At 33.6% G+C, this 21,599-nt stretch overlaps 1 protein-coding gene and 2 long non-coding RNA genes across 3 annotated transcripts; all 3 read left to right on the forward strand.

Annotated features, from left to right (window-relative positions):
- The first annotated feature begins 568 nt into the window (after positions 1-568).
- On the forward strand, positions 569-6,900 carry LOC117920369. Its single transcript, XM_034837848.1, has 3 exons — positions 569-843; positions 1,864-1,976; positions 6,652-6,900. Exons 1-3 carry the CDS (start codon positions 672-674, stop codon positions 6,898-6,900), a joined length of 534 nt encoding a protein of 177 aa, XP_034693739.1. The 5' UTR covers positions 569-671.
- A 952-nt stretch (positions 6,901-7,852) lies between these two features.
- LOC117923320 lies at positions 7,853-11,363 on the forward strand. The gene is made up of 3 exons (XR_004652605.1): positions 7,853-7,912; positions 9,088-9,175; positions 11,350-11,363. It is a non-coding gene; the product is annotated as an uncharacterized LOC117923320 (long non-coding RNA).
- Positions 11,364-14,503: 3,140 nt separating this feature from the next.
- LOC117916842 lies at positions 14,504-14,858 on the forward strand. Its single transcript, XR_004651617.1, has 2 exons — positions 14,504-14,705; positions 14,786-14,858. It is a non-coding gene; the product is annotated as an uncharacterized LOC117916842 (long non-coding RNA).
- The last annotated feature ends 6,741 nt before the right edge of the window (positions 14,859-21,599 follow it).

Genomic DNA, 21,599 nt, shown 5'->3' on the forward strand with positions numbered 1-21,599 from the left:
AAATGTATTTGATTACCTGTGTATTAAAATGAGTCTTCTCACCTATTTATGATATATGATTTTTTTACAACCTTGGATAATTTTGGCTCGCAAATGTGTTTGATTTTAATGCAAATTTAGGAACTTTTTGGCCATTATGACCTCTCGCTGTGCCTTTATGGTAATTGTCCAGGGTAAAAATGTAAATTTATTGTCGGAAGTGAAGTTAGCTTAGCACTCGTGGGGACGATCGGTAGTATTCTCTATTCCACAACGTCCAAGAAACGCTCAAGAAAACTGGAAAACGAATGACCTATAAAAGAGATTTTAGAGACAGCCTCACTCCATGCTTTCGTACCAGTTTCTTGCATTTTACCGATAAAATCTCACGTCATTTCCAAGAAAAAGCCCTACCACCGTATCGTTTCCAAACCTGTAAGAGATGTTTCCTCATCAACCGCCGCCCTGTGCCCGTCAGGAGAAACCCTAACTCTAAACCAAAACCCTCGCGTTGGTTCCGGCCATCAACGCAATGACCGGCCGCAGGGGATTTGTGGGGCCCGAGGTCACCGAGGCGCTCTATGTGAGATTCTTGACGTGTTATTTTATTTTTACTGCTTTGTTTCGTATCAGTTTCTCGCATTTTACCGAGAAAATCTCACGTCATTTCCAAGAAAAAGCTGTGATAAGAGATGTTTCCTCCGGCTGACGACCCTCCCGATCTAGGGATCCCACCCAACCGCGGCCCTCTGCCCGTCAGGAGAAACCCTAACTCTAAACCTAACCCTCGCGTTCGTTCCGGCCATCGACGCAAGGCCCGGCCGCAGGGGATTCGGGGGGTCCGAGCTCACCGAGGCGCTCTATGTGAGATTCTTGACGTGTTCTTTTATTTTTTCTGCTTCGTTTATAGTTGTTCTGATGATCATGCATGTGTCTTTATTTCAAGAATGCCCATTTCTGAATAGTAATGTTTGCTTCCTAGCCAGACGTATTTTGGAATGACAGCAATGGTAGCAATGCCTAATGGTTTGTTTTTCTCTGTTTCTTTGATTTTATAACAATGCTCTTTTTGTTTCTTTGATTTTTAATAATGCTCATTTTGGATATTTCAATGGGAATTCATCCATTTTCTCGGTAACCAAACCTGGTGGCATTTGTTTGTCTCTTAATTTATGTGATACATTTTGGAAAAACAATATTTGCTTCCTAATATGAGAAAATTATTTTCAAAATGGTTGTCATAACAGTGCCTAATTGTTTGTTTCCTGTTAATTTTGTAGAGCTACCAGTTGTAAGTAAGTGTTTGCTGATTTGATTTTTCTAAAATGCATATATAGTATTATCGTATTGCCTACATTTTAGAGGAAGTCTTAAGGTGAATATTGCATTTTGTGTTTTCTTAGCAACCAATCATTCCTGTTTCTTTTTATTTATTATTTTTTGTTTTAATTTCTGTTGTGCCCATTTTGGATGAGAAATGTACCGTTGGGTTTGGTATTTTGGAGGAAAATTTTAGGATTATTTTCTTTTTAAAGCAAGAAAAGTATTTATGACTTGATTCCCACACGGCCGAATCATTGTTTGATTGTTCTCTCTGAGATTGTCATTTGTAAATAACATTTGCGGTTTTTGTTCATAATTGTTGTTTTCTCTTTTATACATATTAAATGGGGTAGATGTGGCCGGGACTGGTTAAAACAGCTAAGGAAGGAGGGATCGATGTGATTGAAATATATGTGTTTTGGAATGGCCATGAACTTTCTCCAGGCATTGTGAGTGAGAGTAAATGTATTTAGTGATGCTTAAGCTTGATGTTCCTCTGTTTCAATAGTTGATGATTAAATTGATTTGTATTATTTTCCCTTGTAATTTGAAAACTTTTAGTATTACTTTGGGGGATGGTACGATCTTCTCAAGTTTGTGAAGATTGTTCAGTAGGCTGGGATGTATTTGATTCTCCGTATTGGTCCATTTGTTGCTGCAGAATGGGATTTCGGGTGTGTAGACAAAATCTACATATTGTATTTTTTATCCAATTAACAAGTCTCATCTTACCATGTCTCTCTCAGGAGTGTGAGTATGCTTTGTTTAATTTTTCTTTGGTTTGCATGTGTTTCTTTTTAATACTGTAAAGAAAAAAGAAGAATATTCTCACGTGTGATTCTCAAGATGATTGAAAGCAAAGAACTAAATTCATCAAAGTTCAATCAAATTTGAAACATTTAATTTTTTGTATGGGATCCCACAAATTGTGTGTCCTAATCCTCTTCTGATGTTATCTTTTGTTATGTTGACATGACAATATGGAATTACTTATTAGGTTTTAAAGGAAATTAATATATAAGCTGTGAGAAGTTGTCTTTACCAATTAATGTTGGCTCTAACTCATGGTCTTTACTTGATTTCATTGATTGGTTGTGATAGGTTTTTTTAAAAGTATACATCGTGTATACTTTTAGGTGTATTTTTTTGGCCTTCTTAACACAATTGCATTTACTTATCAAAAAAAAAAAAAAAAAAAAAAAAAAACTTCATGGAGTTCATACCATCCACGGGGAACTTTCTGTTCCTGAGTGGGAGGGCCTGCCAATTAAACCACCTTAGGTCTAAAACTTAATAATAAGAATTTTATATCCTTGCATTTTTCCACATTTTTATCTTCAATTTCTTGTGCTGATTGCAGAGGGCATAGGGTAAGAATTGAAACTTGAAATTATATGATAGATTGGGTTTGGACAGATTGTTGTAGGATTCACAGTTTCTCTTTTCTTTTCTCATGACATCTTGGCAATCAAGTGAGCTTAACTGTTAGTGGCTTAAAGAGCTTGACCATACAAAGTGACTTAGTCATTCAAGTATTATGTATCCGTAGTGTGTTCTGTGATAAAAAGTTAGGTGATTGAATCTAAAAAATCCTCAAGAAACTCATAAACTCCAAAATGTACTCATCTTTTTACATATTCTTTTATGCTAACTTTGAACTCTGGTGGTTATTAGTTTGAACTCGGATTTTGATGCTTAAACCGTATTTTTGTACAAGAAATTCAAAATAACCTTATGACAAAGTAATATTGTAAATCGATGAACATCATTAGTTTTTAATACTTTACAATACATAATTCCTGGCTTGTTGTGAATCATGCTTGTAGATTTGAAAGTTGCTCCCTGGTAATAAGAAGCATGATACTAAATACGTTCATTCTATAGTTATTTGATGAGGGATGCATTATTTCCATATCATTCATTTATCTTATTGTTATTTTGGACTCTCCTTTCTTCTCTTGCTCAATATGGATTGGTTCTTTGGAGAAGTACATTAAGTCTTTGATTTACAAGGTGAATCTCGAAGGTGGATTGAATCTGGTAAAAAAACCTTCTTGCCTTAAATCAACAATTTTTTTGGGATAAATACTGCACTATACCCAGTCATTCCTCTTAGCAAAAGAGATAAGTGTTAAAGAAGCTTGTTTGGTTCTAATTAGTTTAGTAAGTATGGGGTTTGATTTTTATTTCTTCCCATTATTATAAGTTTAGCATCTTTAGAATTGTTATGTTTTAGCAGGTTTAGTCATATATGTTCACAATATAATGGGAAGGCTTGGTTTTTTGAAATTTTAAGAGTTCATCTCTTCTTTTCACCTATTTTGTGGTATTGAATGGTAGATCTGTCTATCTATTGTTTAAGGCTGATCTTAATCGCTTGTTATAGATGGCAGCTCTAATGATTGAGATAGATTAGTTACATGCTATATCATTTTGGTGTTAGATCTGAAGGTTGGAATATTTGGGGATTCAAGAAGTGTGTTTTAACTGGTACAGTTTCATGGTAGTTGAATTTAGAATATCATGTACAATGGTTGGGAAGCTTGTTAGCAGGTTGTTTGATGATAATGTGCTTGAAATTTGAATTTGGAAGAATCAGTCATGAAGCTGGAAAAACTGTACTAGATGGTGGCAGTTAACAGACCTAGTGATGATGAAATTCTTAGTTCTTATTGGTTCTGAACTACACATTACTGGATTCCATTGACAGCTTAAATCGGGGCTAGGTGGTTTTGTGCTGCTGTTTTCTCTGTTATTTATTTATTTCTTTCGTTTGCTCCTTTGATGGTGCATCTTGAGTACCTCTTGTGTACATGAGGTGCACCCCTTTTTGTTAGCCGCTTTTTATTGCATCTTTGCTATAAAATAAATTTTCCATTTCTTGTTGGATCTGAAAATACACTAAAATGAAGTTTTGGGTACCATTGTTTCAATGGAGTATTGTTATTTTATTTTTGGAAACCCATGGCTTGAGATGAAGAGAGATGCAGTTACAATCTTGCAGTTGCATCAGTTTGTGCAAAGAAGATGGATGGAGAAACAATTGAGAGGAAGTTAACTTGAGGATAAATGCTCTACTTTGGATCATCTTCGGATGGCTGTTAAAAGGAGAAAGATGGAGAAAACTGGAAAGTGGGAGATCCTTTGTTATATGCTTTTATTTGTATCTTGTTAAGAAATAATAGTTTCACTAGTTTTGAGGAAGGTTCAAAGCCAAACAGAAGAACTGTTAAAACTGAATGGGATGGGAACTCTTTGGCAAATTTCTCTAGCTATGAAGCTCCTATCTTAGGCAATCAATCAGCAACTACCTAATTTTGGTTTACATCTTTAAGTCTATAAAACAGTTTAATCATATGCCGTGAGGAGTTTTGACTTTCTTTTTTTCTTCTCCTATTTTATGTTATTATTTAATGTTGATTCTAATTTTTTATTGATTAGATCTCAATTATGAGCTAGGGCTGTTATGCAGTACATAGTTAGTGGTTGTGAGACTAAAAAAATTCAATGGGATTTCCTACTAGGAGGAGGGGCTGTCAAGAAAAAGTCCCATCTAGTGAAACGGTTGACAATTTGCAAAAAAGAAAAGGGGTCTAGGCATTAAGAAGTTGTCCATTCTCAATAAGTCTTCATTGGAAATGGTGTTAAAGATTCGCTTTGAAGAGAGATATGCTTTGGAGAAAGGTTATAGTAGGAAATTTTGGAGAAGAGCCAAGTGAATGGTGCTCTTGGGTAGCGAGAGAAGGCTATGGTGTCAGCTTGTGGAAGTCAATAAGAAAGGGTGAGAAATTATTAAAACTAAAACAAGATTTGAGGTGGGCAATGGGAGAAGAATAAACTTTTGGCATGATGTATGATGTGGTAATGTTCCCTTAAAGGACTCTTTTCCATTTCTATTCTCCTTTGCAACTTCCAAGGAGGCTTGGGTGGATGATGTTTGGGAGATAGAAGACGAGATGGTCCTATAGAACATGTGCTTCTCAAGACATTTTCAAGTTTGGGGCATAGATAATGTTGAGGAGTTCTTGGAAGCTTTAGATGGTTTGGAAGGCTAGCCATTCTTGGTGAAATCTTTCTACTCCACCTTGGAATTGGAGGGTCTAGTGTCATTCCCCTCAAAGATAGTGTCGGCTCTTGAGCTCCTATCAATGTGGATTTTGTATTTTTTTTTGTATTTTTTATTTTTTGTTTTTTTTTGTTGGGTAGGAAGTGGTTTGGGGAAGGATTCTTATTGAGGACAGACTTAAAATAAAAGGATGGCTTTTAGCGGGTTATTGTTGTGTGTCTAATGATGTAGAAGAATTAGTGGACTATCTCCTTATCCATTGTGGGAAAGTTAGAGGGCTATGACACTTCCTATTCTCTTTGTTTAGCATTTCATGGGTTCTCCCACATTTGGTGAAGGGCATGTTAATGTGTTGGAATTTGACTTGTGGGCAAGAAGACGAGAACAACATGGAGAACAACTCCTCTATACCTTTTCTAGACAATCCGGAAGGAAAGCAATGCATTAACCAATATCTTAAAGACTACCTTATATCTAATCTATATATGTGGTCTTGAGGGTATCTTATAGTTGATGGTCAAACTAATCCACCATCCTCGATAGATTTTATTATTAACTTGTTGATATCTAAGTACTAGATTGGGGCGGTGGTTGTAGCTTGCTTCTTTTTGTTTCCTTACATGTATACTTCTAGTGTATTGTGGTCGCCCCCTGTTTATTGGTGTTTTTAATATATGTATTTATTCTTACTTGCCTATCAAAAAAATGTAGTATGTTGGTTATTAATTCATTCTTTTTGGAATATGGGTTGTCAATAACTGCCTTTTAAGCTTCTGTTATGCATTATTACCATGATAATAGCTTACAGAGGCTCTTATGATTATGGCACATGCTTCCTCTTGTAGGATTGCTGAACTCTGTTCATGTTACTTTTTCCTTCAAAAAAATGTAACCTAAGAGTATGGGGACTTTGCAAAGTGTATGCATCCAGTTCAATCGATATCAAGGCTATGTTACAAGTCCTAATTATTTTCATGGGGGGAGGTTTGGGTTACGGCCCTTTACAGGGAATGAGACCTTGGAAGCTTTCTTATGAGTGTCTTTTTGTTTGTCTTTGTTCTATTACTCAATTCTGTCAATTATCTGCCACAAAATAGTACCTTGTGAAGTCACCTGAATTAATTCTCCAATTATTTTTATTCTCTTTTACATATTATCTGTTAGCTAGTGTTAAACATGAGAGGGTTAAAAAGGAAAAATGAGTGGAAAACTTCTACTAAAGCCACTTGTGGAAAGCTTATTGAATTGTTCTCCATTTATTTTATTTTTTCCCTCTTTTTCAGGCGGAGAAAAAGATAGCTACCATTCATAATGTTTTTGCTGTCATAAGGGGATCTGAAGAGCCTGATCGCTATGTCCTGCTTGGCAACCACAGAGATGCATGGACATATGGAGCTGTTGACCCCAATAGTGGAACTGCAGTGCTACTTGACATTGCTCGTAGATATGCTCTTATGATGCGTCAGGGGTGCAACCTTGGAGGACAATGTTTCTATGCAGTTGGATGCAGAAGAGTTTGGGATGGTAGCTAATATTTCATCTTTTGTCATTAATATAAAATGACCAGGTTGTCAATCTCTAGATCATTTTGTTATTTCTATGTATTTTGGATTCTATAGAGAAACAAATACAACTGTGTCCTAGATACTGCACCTTGAAAGTGTGTCAAAGAAAGGCATTTGATCACTCTTAATGCCTATATTTGGTTTAGGATGTTAATGGCAAAGAATAGCCATGACATGTAGGCTCTGCCACTCTTCTATTGTGGGAATGCCATCCGGTTGAGTCATAGTGGTGCACATCACTAGGAGAGATATTCCTACTTCCATGATATCAGTGACGAAAAAAAAAAATGAGAGGCTAAGTCGTTAGTTTATGTGGTTTTAGCGAATTATGTGCTCATCCCTAATGTGAAACCTCAGACTGATTATCAGCTGGCAATTTGCAACCATTGTAGATGAATCAATAGTGGATTTTTTCAAATGTGTATGAACTCAAGAGGCTACCATCTGTGATATAAACCTTTTCCTTGCTTGAAGTTGTATATATCACCATCACCAGTTTTACTGTCGCTGCTGAATTGCCTATATGCACTTGCTCATTTATTTGTTCTAAAAGTAATCCAATTAGCTAGCTTGTTCTATTTGAATGGTTGTGGTGTATTTAACACTCAAAATAATTACTTGTGTTGTGTGGCCTCAGATAGGATCTACTGAGTGGGTCGAACAAAAACCTTTTGAATCTGGGTTCTAAAGTTGTAGCATACCTTAATGTAGACTGTGCAGTTCAAGGACCAGCTTCTTTGCTGGTGCAACGCCTCAGCTAGATAATCTCATCATTGAGGTTGCAAAGAAGGTAGAAAAAGATGGCAAAATAAGTTCACAAGATTGTTAATGTTCAATCTATTTGGATCTGAATTGATGACAACACCTGGTATTTCAAACTTGTCTAAATTGTGATTTAAACTGAATTCCAGGTCCAGGTCCTGACTCAGAGAGCATGACCATATATGATAACTGGATGATTACAAATAAAGTCATCAATGTAGTTAACCCTAATCTTTAGCTTTTCAAATCATTGAATGGTTGCATTATGGTTGTCCTCATGCTTTTACCATCTTTGAAAAACACAAGGTTCCAAGTAAATGAAGTTATGAAACATTACAGACCTTTTTTTTGGTTTGTGGAGAGTTGATCTTCACATGTGAAATGATTGTCCTCCTCCTTTGTAGGTGGCAATTCAAATAAATTTATTTGTTGAATGTACAAATGACTGTCTAGGATTCTAAGGAAATTTGTTTCAAAATTCTATTATTCTCTTGCTGATGCTCCCTTTGAAGTAGGATAGCTCCTTAAACTCAGAATAAGTTGTCTTAATCACTTGTTTAGTTGGACGATTATGTTTAGGGTATTGCATGGATTTTAAGGCTTGTCAAATGGATAAATTCTTATAGGGTTAATTGAAATTTTGGTAGAATGGGTATGCTTAAAAAGTTCTGAAATTATGAAAAGAGGACTGAGTTGTGAAATTTCAGGACGATAATTAATTCAAGTTCTTTGTTACTTGGGTAAATGTGCTGTAGAAGTCGGGTTTTAGGTTAGAGAAAAGGTTTCATCTTGGAGAGAACAAAATTTGCGTATTTCGTCATATTATACCACCAATCATCACACCAACTTATTCATGCTAATACCATGACCACCACGACCACAGCAGTATTGTTGTTACCACCACCTCCACTATAGATGTTTATCACTTAATTATCTCCTTTTGCCCCTCAGTACCACCCCCTTCCAAGTTACACCATTTTTGGAAGTACTTTTTCAATTGCAAAAATACAACTAAAAAGCTTCAGTTGTAGTTAAAAAATAAAATGTTTTGGAGAGAACAAAATTTACTTTTCCCATAACCTATGATCACATCAACACACTACTTCCATGAGCATCACACCACAGTAGTACTGCTACCACCACCTTGGTTGTCTGCTACAACCACCAGTTCTGTTTCATCAATACTTTGCTTAAATAAATTAGTCTGTCTGCACAGAAGACTTGTAAACATGCTTTTTACTTCTGTTTTTCATCAAAAAGCAAAAAGGAGAGACAAGTATACCACTTTTCTTGCTTTATAAATTATGGCTTTGGATATGTCAAAATTTATCTTTGTTGTTTCTATATGGATTGTATGAAGTAATTATTGGGATTGTCTTGGCGGGATTGCAGATTCAGAGGCTAAGTGGAGTGGATTCTGATTTTGCTCCACTTTTGCAACATGCAGGGGTTCCTTCTGTTGATTTATACTATGGAAGAGGTACATCACTTATACCCTAACATTTCCAAATTACAGATGGAAATTAGGAAAGCTATGAGTATTGAGAAAATGTGTTCTTGTGAAGGGAACTTGTGTGCTCAGACATGCATGCATAAAGGAAACTAAGCATCTCCACTTTAAGGGGTACATTAGCTTTGTCCTTGTTTTTTTTTTAATCGATGAAAGGACATAAAAGTGGAACAAAGTGTAGTTATTTTTATAAGTTAGCAAATGTTAGTTCTGTTTGTAATTCATCATTCCCATCCTTCTCCGTTGTGGGACAGATAGATTGCCTTAGGCTTCCATCATGGATATCAAAGTTCTCAAAGAATATACATGTTTGTGTTGAATAGAGATGACATGGGGCGGGTTTTTTCGAGTGTTTGCCCCATCCCACCCCTAATAGGACGAGTTGGGGATTTTTTTTTTAAATCCATGGTGGGTTTGGGTATGTCTTGCCCTGATTATATATAATATTAAATAAAAAATATTTTGATTCTTTTTTTCATTTTACCTTTTCTTTACATATATAAAATAAAAAAAATTATTTTTCATAAAAATAAATTGTAAAAAATATACTATATATTTATACTTAAATTATATTTATTTTTAATATAATTTAAAATTTTAAAAATAGAAAAGTTGTAAGAAATGAAGAAAAAATTAAACAGGGCAGGGTTGGCATGGGGGTGACCCATCCTGAACCTGCCCTATTGCCATCCCTAGTGTTGAACAAGAGTGCCCCAGTCATTGCTTTTGCTTGTTCTCTTCTATAAGCGAATGTGTCAGTTTTAAAGAAAACCTGGGATGTTTTTTGGCAATCAAATTCTGCAATTTCATAATCCAAAATGCAAGGCAAGGATTCCTTTTCCTTTAATTTGAATATACAAGCTGAATTGTCTTCAATCTCCTAATGAATTTTTTGTTTCTCCTAAAGTGAGTGAATAGATATGCATAATTTGGTGTATTTTTGCCATTGCTTTGTGAAATCAATCTGTGATCAGACTATCTCAGCTATTTGTACTTATTCAATTAATTGAAGGAGTTTAAGGGTTTGTTTGGCAACGTTTTCAAATATGGTTATCAAAAAACAGTTTTGTAGAACAATTTTTAAAAATAATTACCAATTATTTTCAAGTAAAAAATTCTTTATGGGAACTCAAAAATCGAAGACAGTTTTTTCTGTTTATTCTCCATGAAGGTAAAATGCATTTATGTATGCTGTAAAGTTCCTAAAGTATTCTCTATAATTTCAATGTTTTCTTATAATACTCTACAAAAACTCCTTGAAGTAGTTGTAAAAATAACCTGTTTATTTAAAAAAAAAAAAATTCTAAATGTGTTTTTTAAGTGAAAAAATTGTTTTATATTCTAAATGGCAGAAAACTATTTTGAAGAGTTTCAAAATAAGTATTCCAATATATGTAGGCAAATAGGTTCTTTTCTAATTGGTATGCTGGTTTACAAAGAGAGAGCATGTTGATTGTGCTTTTGCAGTTTTCTTCCTCCTTTTTTTTTTCTCTTTTCTATAACGCTTAAAATTGAGGTCAGTTGAGCTTTTTTAAAAGGTGTACTTTTCTTTATTTCCTTACAATTATCTTGGTCAATTTGGCACTGACTCCACATATTAAAAACCTTTTCATTTAGCTGTGGTGTGTTTGCAAATCCAGTGCAACCAAAATCATTCCACTGGGTTTACTTGGATGTGGAATGATTTAGTTTTGTTCCTTTATATTATTGCACTTGAGAACATTTTCTTGCGTGTGTAGAATGATCATTTTTAGGGCTTTATGATGGTATTTCTGTTTTGTTCCTTACAATTATCTTGGTTAATTTTCTCATCATCTCTGATGGTATTTCTGTTTTCTTTGGTATTTCCATTTTAAAGGATGGTTTTTTGCTTGTTCCTTTTTTCCCTTTTCTAAATGCACCAGAAATTACACCTGGAAAGATTCTAGTTTCAAGGCATAAGACGAAGTATAAAAGAAAAATAATAATTTTTTTTTTCATTTTTAGGCAAATTATTTCCACTAAAAGGATTATCGAAAGCTTTTATTATGATACTCCAAGCACTGTCAATAATGTTAGTAGTAAAATTTACATCACAATTAAGATTTCATGCTAATCAATTTGGTAAAATAGAACTTCAACTTTCTTTTTCTATTGTCCTTCAGATTTTCCAGTCTACACTGCTTTTGACTCCTATAACTGGATGACAAACCATGGGGATCCATTGTTTCAACGTCACGTGGCTGGTTAGCTTCTTTTCCTTCTAGTATGCATTCTTGAAAAAGATTTATCGATGAACTAGGAAAATCACTGCTTCATTGTCACTTCTTCAAGCTTACATAGTTTTCTGTTTTTTACTGCCTCAGTAGCTGGAGTTTGGGGACTTCTAGCTCTTCACCTTGCTGATGATCCTATTTTACCTTTCAACTATGTCTCTTACACAAAACAATTATGGGTAGGCATCTGTTATCTTTCATTTATCATTGCTTATTTTCTCAGTCATTAAACTAGATTTTTTGAATTGAGATTTTATACTCTGGTAACTGCAACTTAACCAGGTGAAGTGACCTTATTTTCAAAAATTTTGATCTAGCCTTATATCTAAATAGGGAAGTTTTGATCTTTTGAAATGGTATTCCTTTAGTAACTGCTACTCACTGTCCTTTTGTCTACAACCTTGGGTAATCATTCGATTTGCCAGAGTTAGTCACTTCATTTTGTGAGAAAGCCCCTGCTCTACCTGCACAAAAATGAAAAATAAAGGACAAAAAGGGAGGGTGGAAGAAAGAACTTGAGTACATCTATTTTACACAGCATTATTTCTTTCTTTTTTTTTCTTAGGGATGCAAAAGGATGTTACCATGTTTTAGAAATTGAAAATTTCAAATAGACCAGAAATAATTGATTGTTCATTTTATTTTATTTTTTTCCTTTATGCATAGTTTATTTGATTTCATGTGTTACTGCTTGCAAGAAGTTATTATTCATTACAATTAAACACCGGGGCTACTTTTGGTTTAGTATAAGTTTCCTTGGTTGGTCCCTGGATATTTTCTCAGAAGAAAGAAAAAGATAATCAATTTTTTTTGTAAAAATGTGACATGGTGTGGTCCAAGATGTTGCACTTATGCTATTTAAAAAGTTGTGTAAGTGCTGATATGCATTTGTATATTTGTTCTGTTATATACATATACTAGTCTTGCAATAATCTTTTTTCTTGGGGTAGAACTACACAAATCTCCTATGCAACTTGGGTGAAAGGTACTGTATCCCTGCACCCTATAACTGCATCCATTCAGGAACTCACCTCTGCAGCCGAAGAAGCTGAGGGAGAAGCATCTAGCAGTCCCTATGGCCAACTTGACAAGGAACAATGAAGATAGACTCTGGACGTCCATTTGATGGGTGCAAGGCTGCTAGATTTTGCAATTCTTAGACCATACTTGCAACATCCTGCCATCAGTCATGACCCAGGTAGTGCTACTGCCATACATGCCAACATTGCACCCTTGTTCTTGCTGCAAGAAAATTGAACTAATTCATAAGAAGCAACTTACAGCAACAGTGACATCTAAAGGACTGCAATCAATTCTTGCCGGTTTTGAACTAATCTCAAGGTACTCTTCCATTTTATGTGCATGTGTCTTATTTTATTTTATTTTTTGATAAGTATGTGCATGTGTGTCTTATTGGGAAGTTGCTACTAATTTATGAAAGTGTTCTTGTCATGGATTTAGGCAGTACTAGTTGTAGGAAGAAACAACCTATACACTCTTGGAATTGGAAACAACAGAGGGGTTAGATACTCAACTCCATGAGACCAGATGGAAATTACTTATTTTTCGTTGTAAATCAAGTTGGGTAATTAGTTCTCCTATCAGACGTTGCTTTCTTGGGGAGCTCGTTGATAGATTTGCAAAGTTGATTTTAGCCAACACAGGTTGTCCTGTATTTTCTCAGGACTAGTCCACTTATGAAGCCGTGGAGAATGTGTTTGTTACCATATATATCAAGAAAAGTTTGTTTTCTTTTATTATCCTAAATATTCATGGCATCTAAACAAGTGGGGTAAATCTTTTGGTTCATGATTTATATTCAGTTTTCTTATCAATGGTGTTTTTTCCCATCAACAATTGATAAAACCCTCAAATATTCTCAACTATGAGAAATGGGAAGAAAAGAAAAGAAAAAAAAAATTAAAATTAACTATCAATTGAACATTTGAGTAATCCATTGTTTTTTTATATTATTTTTTAATAATTTTTATTTGATACTTGGTGAACGTTCTCTCTTGTGCATCAACAAATTCAACTGCTCTGTGTAGTTGAGTTAAGTTTTCACTTTCCAAGTTAGATTCAAATATCTATTTTATTCTCATTAGTCATTTTTCTAAGTAAAGATACTGACATTAGTTATTTTGTATATTTTAACCATTTTTTTTTTAAAGATTTTAATCTTTTTTTCTTCTTATGCAAATAGATGTATTATTTGATCTCTCTTGGAAAGAGCTTTTCTGTCTCCAAGAGTAAGATGTGTTTGATCATGTTTGTTCATTAATCAAAGGTTTCTCTAGTCTCACACTATCTTGTAAATTAAATCTTAGGGAGAGTCCTAGGCCCAATCTCAACGTTCTTCCAAAGGTGGATTCTCCATCTCGAGTTCCTTACGATCTGTTGATAGTGTACTGATCCTTGATTGGGTAGCCTCACATTGGATTGCTTTTAAAACCTATACTTTTTTGCTTCTCAATATTGTCCTCATTCAATATTGTTTTCAAGAACTTCAAGGTTGCTTGAACTGCATGCTTGAATTGGAAACATTACTCTTACAAGTTTTCTAAAAAGTGAAAGAAAAAGCTATTGTCTAATAAGGAGACCCTGATATTTGGCATTTTGAAAAGCTTAATCACCGGTTTTTGGCTGCTAGATAACTTATGGTATGCTGTTACTGATAATGTTATTGATTTTATATATGCAATTCATCTAACTACTGAAACCTTAGTTGTTGACTTGAGGAAAATGTCACTTAGTTGCAAAATTACATTGAAAGTGGTATCATGCATCCTTTCAACTGTTCTTGTAACAAAACTTAGTAGATATTTATTCATTATGTTCCATGCTAATATTAACCAATTGACGCATATGGTGTCATGTATCCAAATAGAAATCTTAATTGATAGTTTTGGCTACTAGGAAACATAATGGTATGCTGTTGCTGATAATGTTATTGCTACTATTTATGCTACACATCCAACTCCTATGGAGAAATATGGAAGTTGTGGTTGAAAAGGTTTGCAACAGGTTTGGTGGAATCACATGTATTGTTTATACTATTGTTTTAATTCTATTTTCATCTATCATGTGCTAATATGACAACTTATTATCATGTCAGGTTTTAATGCATGACTTCATTATAAGATATAATGTCATGGCACCTTGCATTTTTGTTGAATATAGCTTACGCTTGGACTAGTCTCTTATTTACCCATATTGGAGACATACTTCATTAATAACCTAGCAAGGTATTAAGTTCTTGCATTACCTCATTTGCAGTTTTTTTTTTTAATAATTGGTGTATTTTTTTCACACTAACGAAAACCAGAGTAAGGAGTTTGCAACTGGAACTCAAGTCTCGCATTGAGGAGTTTGAGAAGCTTGACAAATTCCATATGGAACAAATGGAAGAAGAGGTTACTGCAAGAAATGCCCATACATCAACGAAAGTTGGTAGTTTGGAATGTTTATGGTAGCTAAGAGCAGTGCAGAAGAATTTTTCAAAACTGATATTGTTGAAGGTATGTGCAAGAAATGCCCACTTTGATTCTATAGTTGCTTGATATGTTCCTTATGTCTTCTTGAAAATTTTTAGCAAGTTATCTTCTCTTAGCTTTTTATTAGAACTTTAGTTGAAGCTTGCATATCTGATTGTCAACTTTTATATGCAAAAGGAACACCTAGAAACATGTTGTTGAACGGTGTTGGTCCTGACACAGGCACATGCATGTAGAGATATAACAGGACCAAAATAATCCATATCGTCGTTGAGTTGGTTTAGACATTTGTGGATTGATGCTGATAGATCTGTATCTGTCAATGCTTCTGAAAGTTAGTAAGAAAATTTAATTCCAATTGACATCTAAGCACACAATTATTGAAATGTTCTACTGCATGATAAGCTGAAGCGTTGAACATCAATGATAGTTGAAGTTATGGCCATCTTATGTGCAAATCTTTTCTTGAATTTCAAAGGTATTGAATTATTTTTCAAATCTCTGTGTTTATAAACATCTAGATGGTGAAGTCATCAAAATTCAATAAAAATCTATTCTTTTTCCCCCCTCAACATTGTCCTCATTTGGGTGTCTAATATTGGTGTCAATAACAACTCCAAGGTACTCTTTCTTTCTATGTTTGAGTGTGTCTTGTTGGTCGTTGCTTCTAATTTAGTAAAGTGTTCTCATTATAGATTTAAGCAATATTGAGTTGTTGGAAGAAATAGCTTATACACTCATGGAATTGGGATCCACAAAGGGTTCAACTACTCAACATAATAGCTAATTCACTAGAGATCAACCCTTTTTGATGCTCTTTGGGTCATGAGACCTAGTTGAAAATTACTTATCTTTCATTGTAAAGTATATTGTATAATTAGTTTGATATTTTTTAATTTGATTTTTCATGTTTATATTTGTTAATTGGATTTTGTAGGAATGTATTCTCTTAGTTGAGAATGCGGTACTATTTAAAAATTCAGGGACAAAAGATTTTCTATGTCATATAATTGGGACATGTGCCACCAAATTCCACTACATGGCGCAGTCATGTGCATCAATTTACACTTGATGCCAAAGTATGACTGTTACCACACCTCAATGGCTGATTCGAAGGAGCAACCCAAAAGACTACGTGAAGGATACTATTAGTGTCGAATGTATTGGGTGCTTTCTTGTGTAGTTCATTGACTGGCTTCCACAATTGATTTCAACCAACATTGGTATCTTGATCACAAACTTCTTAGGAGAATCTTAGAAGATAAGGAATGCTCTTGTTGGTGTATTGGGAAAGTTGATTATGTAGGTCTTTACAGATGTTGAGGGTAAAGTGAGTTCAAAATCTATTCAGCTTCAAACCAAGCAAGCCATTTTGGAAATATTGCTAGAGCGATGTCGAGATGTTTCAGCTTATTATACTAGAAGTAAGGTTCTTCAAGTTTTGAGGAACTATTTTGACAACATTCTGTTTTAATTTGCATGCAAAATGAGGTTGTTGTAGTTGCAGCAGGGAGGTTGTAGGATAAGAATGCAATGGTAAGAAAGTCTGCATTGAATTTATTTTTCATTATGTTGTAGCATAACTCTTTTGGGCCACAACTTCATATAGCTTTTTTTCAAGTAGCCTTAGAGCAGTAGAAGAATTTGAGTGACCTTTAACCAATTGATGTATATGGAGTCATGTGTCCGAAGGAAGCTATTTTCGGTGCTTCTATTGAGAAGAACTTGATTGGCCGCTATACACCTTTCCAATCAGAGCTTTGTAGAAATTAAATTGTATTCTAATGTTAAATGAATATTGTAAGCAATTTTCTTCCAGATATCTTTGGAAAATAGGTTTCCAGTAGGTTTAGGTGGAGTCTCAGGTGTTCTTTATGCTATTATTTCAATTCTATTTTCATTCTATCATGTTCTAATATGCATCTTTTTATCATGTCAAGTTTTTACTCTTATTCATTATAGGATATAATGTGAGGGCTCCATGCATTTCTTTTAACATTGTGTATGTTTGAACTGATTTTATTTCCTAATATACTCGTATTGGAAACATACTTCATTGAGAATTCTAGGTTAGATGTAATTTTTCATTGTCCTTTACAAAGGTGAAAATATTATTATTATTTTTTTTGCCATAGTGATATTTCAAATTTGAATTTCATTTTTTTTTAAAAATTCTGCTTAGGTACATATATTGTTTTGTGCTTTGGTGTCTTGGACATTCATGCACACATAGATGCAATATCATTGGCTATATCCAAAAGGTTTTTGCTATAATTCTTCTTGTTAAAAAAATCATCCTCAATTTGCTTTCTAGCCAGTCAAAAACTGCATTCATTGTTTAAGCAAGATACTGTAAATCTCTACCATTTGATTTTATACACTTCCTTTGATTTGATCTCCCATAAGGGTATACTTCTTGCTGCATTAGCACGTTTTTAAAGAACAAGGAGGTTGTCACTGTATTCTACCTAGTCATTCTGGTACTAGTTGTTGTTGCAACAACATGTGGGATATCTGAAGGTGCTTTTCATTTTGATTTCTCAAATAACTTTATTTCTTTGTTTGTCTTGTAATATTTTCAAGGCGATGTCACTTTGTTTAATGAAAAAGTTTCAAACCAACTTGTATGTACTTTGTGACGTGGTTTTTGGCTACTATCGAGACTTGTCTTCGGTTGTAGATGCTAGACAATGGCTACCACCAACATTTTTAGTTTCATTAACTAAAATGGAAAACCAAGCTGGAGAGATGTTGTGATATCCTATATTAATTTGGGGAAGAGGCTCCTAACACTATATATGCATAGGGACTATTTGTTCCATGCCAAGTCATGGAAGCATTTTGATGATTTTGAATTCATTATGGTTTTGAATGATAATTCTTTTGGTTTCTGTAATTTCTTATTAAGTAGTATAAGCTGGATGCATTATGGATATCGCTTTGATTTGTAATAGTGCAAATCCCTTCAATTTGTAATTGTTGTCGTTATGGTGTGGGCCATAGCCTTGAGATTTACTTATATTTGTAGGTTTTGAATAGGGACTATTTGTTCCATGCCAAGTCATGATAACATTTTCATGATTTTGAATTCATTATGGTTTTGGGCTAATAATTCTTTTGGTTTCTGCTATTTCTTAAGTAGTATAAGCTGGATGCACTATGGAAATCCCTTAAATTTGTAATAGTGCAAATCCCTTCAATTTGTAATTGTTGTCATTATAGTGTGGGGCATAGCCTTGAGATTTGCTTATATTCTTAGGTTTTTTGAATGGAGGCTATTTGTTCCATGTCAAGTCATGTTTTCATGATTTTGGATTCATTATGGTTTTGGGCTGATCATTCTTTTGGTTTCTACATGAAATAATATGATGTGAGATGTGGGGTTGACATCTAATAGTAACTGATATTTCTTTTTTACTTTTCTGCCTTAATATGAATCATTTTTTCCCGATGCATGGATATGAATATATTTTGTTTGATTTGAAGATACTTGATTTATAAGTACTATAAAAGAATTGTATGTCATTCAATATAATGAAATTAAACTTAAGTATTTGTTATTATAAAGATTGAGTTATGTGTTATTTGTACAACTTGTTTGGTTACCTATATTGACAGTTGTGACCTTATTTATGTGGGATTGTAGTTCAATTGGTCAGTGCAAGGCGGAAGCTGCGAGTTCAAGCCCCGTCAATCCCAACTAGACTAATGATAGGGTTGTGGGTCAAATGTTCTAGGAGTCGTCCTCTTTTCATAATGTTCTTTTTTGTCTTATTTTTCCTCTTTTACGTTACTTCGCTCAATTGCATTCTTATCTTACTAGATAATGTATTTGGATTGTTTGGAATTTTCTTTTATTTATTTATTTTTCCTTTTTTTTTTCCTCATAGATTGGCTTGATTTCATTGTTATATAGTGATGTCTATACATTTTTACTGCTTTGTGGGCATGACTATGGATTTCATGTTTTCTTGTACTTGACTTTGTACCTAGGTTTGAGTTATGAAAATCATGTATGTGGCAGTTTGTGGTTAAGAAATCATTGAAAGTCGTCTTATTGAATCATTAATATGGTAAAAAACTCTTCGCTTATGCCATTGTATTTTAAGCAGTTTGTGTTGTAGAATTGCCTTGTCTTTGATGGTAGATTTGTGTCATTTTCAATAATTTTTCATCCCCACGCAATCATTGTTGTATACCCTGTGCAACAAGAAAGAAATGATGTGTTTATATTTTTTTGTTGATAGTTGTCGTGATTCACACAATAATGAGTTACACTATGTGGTTGAGTTCAATAAGGGTGTTGGAAGTCTTAAACTGTGATTGCATCTTTATTTTGCTTTAAGTTTGCTTTGGTTTGTTGACCTTCACCCATGTTAGTTATTGGCGATTTAGGTCAATTTCCAACTGTAGCTTGGTGTCTTACTCTATAAGGAATAGAAAAAGGCTAACAAGGGTCCAATTAGGATTTCCTTTATGTAAATTGCATGCTTTAATTAATATTTAAATCAACTATTAACAAAAGAACAGGAAAAAGAAGCACTAAATCACATTGGTAGAGCCAACTCTATTTTTGTAATCCACTACAAAAGTTGTTTGTTTCTTATTATTTTTGTGGTTTTCTTAAGAAATAATATAATGTGGAATGTGGGGTTTAATAAGTTCAGAGCTACAACAATGACAAGAAGTGTGTTTTTCTTCTTCTTTGCCTTGATATGTAAATCAACTTATGCTTTTGTTGTTAGAGCAATTGGTTTAATCATTGTTGTTTTTAACAACCTATTTGGTACTTATGTGAGATTGGCATTTCTCTTGTTCTGGCCCTTAAGACAAGTAATCTCTATCTCCCTTTCATGATGGTGATGAACTTGTTAGTTTTGGAGTTTAAATTTCTAGATAAATTTGAAAGATAATAATGGAATTTGAATTTCTGTATTAGTTTTTTAAAGTTCTTTGTATGCTAGTTTCGTTAAAAATTGATGTTAGATTCTTTTTTAAAGTTCCTTGAATGCTAGTTTAGTTAAAAATTCATCTTAAGTTATTTTCTAAAGTTCTTTGAATGCTACCTTAGTTAAAAATTCATGATGTTTGATTATTTACCTTTGAGAGCTTGTTATTCTTTAGAAAAAACTTAATTGATTTTTGAGTCAAAATTTCTTTTACAAAAAAAGATCTTTTCTCCATCATGAATGAAAAGGTAGCCAAAAAGAAGGTATAAGTTGATTTTTCCTTTCTTTTCAAATTGTTTTAAGTTATGAATAAAAAATCCCAACTTTTAGGTCTTTTGTTCGGAATTTCTTAATTTTCTTAGTTCCTTTTTTGCTCCTCCTAAAATCATTTTTTTTAAAAAAAAATAATTTAAATTATTTTCAAAAGGATTTGAATCATTTAAGGACTTTAAAAGAAAATTTGTTTTAGGTTTAGGGCAAAGATCTCACTTTCTTTTAAAAACATGCAACTCATTTCATACAAGTTGCATTCTCTTTTTGGTTTTCCAAAAACTTTGTTTTTATTCACTTAAGTTTGAACTTGTGACCCCAAACTAATGGGAATGTCCTTGGCCTTGGTAATCTTTTCACTTGAGGTTGAGGATGTATGGGTTATGGAATTTTGAATGAAGATTTGATAGAACCCCACATAAAAGATATTTTAAAATTAATCATTGCTACCAGTTTCAACTTAGCTAATGACCTTTTAGTTTTAAAATTTGTTTTAATTATTTTTGGAGTGTATTAAAAATTTTTTTTCCACAATTGTGTGATGTTACTCACTTCTTGAAATTGATTCTAGAATGTTATTTGCATCAAAAAAGCTTTTCCCAAAGTTGATTTATTTAGTTGGTTATATACCTTGTATAATCGATGTCTTTGTAAGGTCATGCCATGCAGATATTATGCTCTCATAATTGCTTGTCATCATCTTTTATCCTAGCTTCTCCATTTGTATTGAAAGTGCATTGCGTTACAGATATGCTCTTCAGGTACACTCTCCACCATTCACTTCTTTTTAGTTACATATGAAATGTTTTGTGTGAACCATACCATGTTTGATATTGGCACTAAGTGCCTTGATATTTGTTTGATTTTCGCTGATGAGATGCATGTTATATATTTTGTTGTTTTAACTAACTTTAGTATCTTGTAATACTTTAAATGCAGGTATTACTCTTCCTTTATGGTCTAACTTGAATTATTTGTTTAGCATGCTTAATATGTTATTGGAATTTAAGTAATCACCATTAGTCTTCCTTGATTCCCTCTATTAATCACTTAATTGTCGTACTTCCCTCAATTTAGTCAGTAGAGACCTTTTCAAGGGTTTAGAGTACCATTACCTTAAGGTACCTTCCTGATAGGTAACTTGATCTTTGGACCTAAACTCAGATTTATTATTTCAAAGACATGTTTTTCCAAAAGTTTAAGGTGTCATTTTTCTTAGGCTTTTAGTTTCTTATATTATTTTCCCTATAAAAAATAAATAAAAATAAGTGGCATGAGAACTCCAAATTTTAATAAAATATCAATTTTTCACAAATAAAAAATGAGTCTCGTCGTTGAGTGGGGACGCAAGTGAGAAATGCAAGTCCATACTAACCCCTTTCCTAGACTTTGTTGATGGCACATTCTTTCTTTCAGTTTGATTAGA

Source organism: Vitis riparia, chromosome 1 (genome assembly GCF_004353265.1).
Source record: "Vitis riparia cultivar Riparia Gloire de Montpellier isolate 1030 chromosome 1, EGFV_Vit.rip_1.0, whole genome shotgun sequence".
Taxonomy (NCBI): Eukaryota; Viridiplantae; Streptophyta; class Magnoliopsida; order Vitales; family Vitaceae; genus Vitis; species Vitis riparia.

Bases quoted from the DNA above. Each gene is read 5' to 3' on its own strand.
- LOC117920369 (XM_034837848.1), top strand. From the start codon at position 672: ATGTTTCCTCCGGCTGACGACCCTCCCGATCTAGGGATCCCACCCAAC. The intron at 844-1,863 runs GTGAGATTCTTG...GAAAACTTTTAG, and splicing joins AGCTCACCGAGGCGCTCTAT to TATTACTTTGGGGGATGGTA. The intron at 1,977-6,651 runs GTGTGTAGACAA...CCTCTTTTTCAG, and splicing joins GCTGCAGAATGGGATTTCGG to GCGGAGAAAAAGATAGCTAC.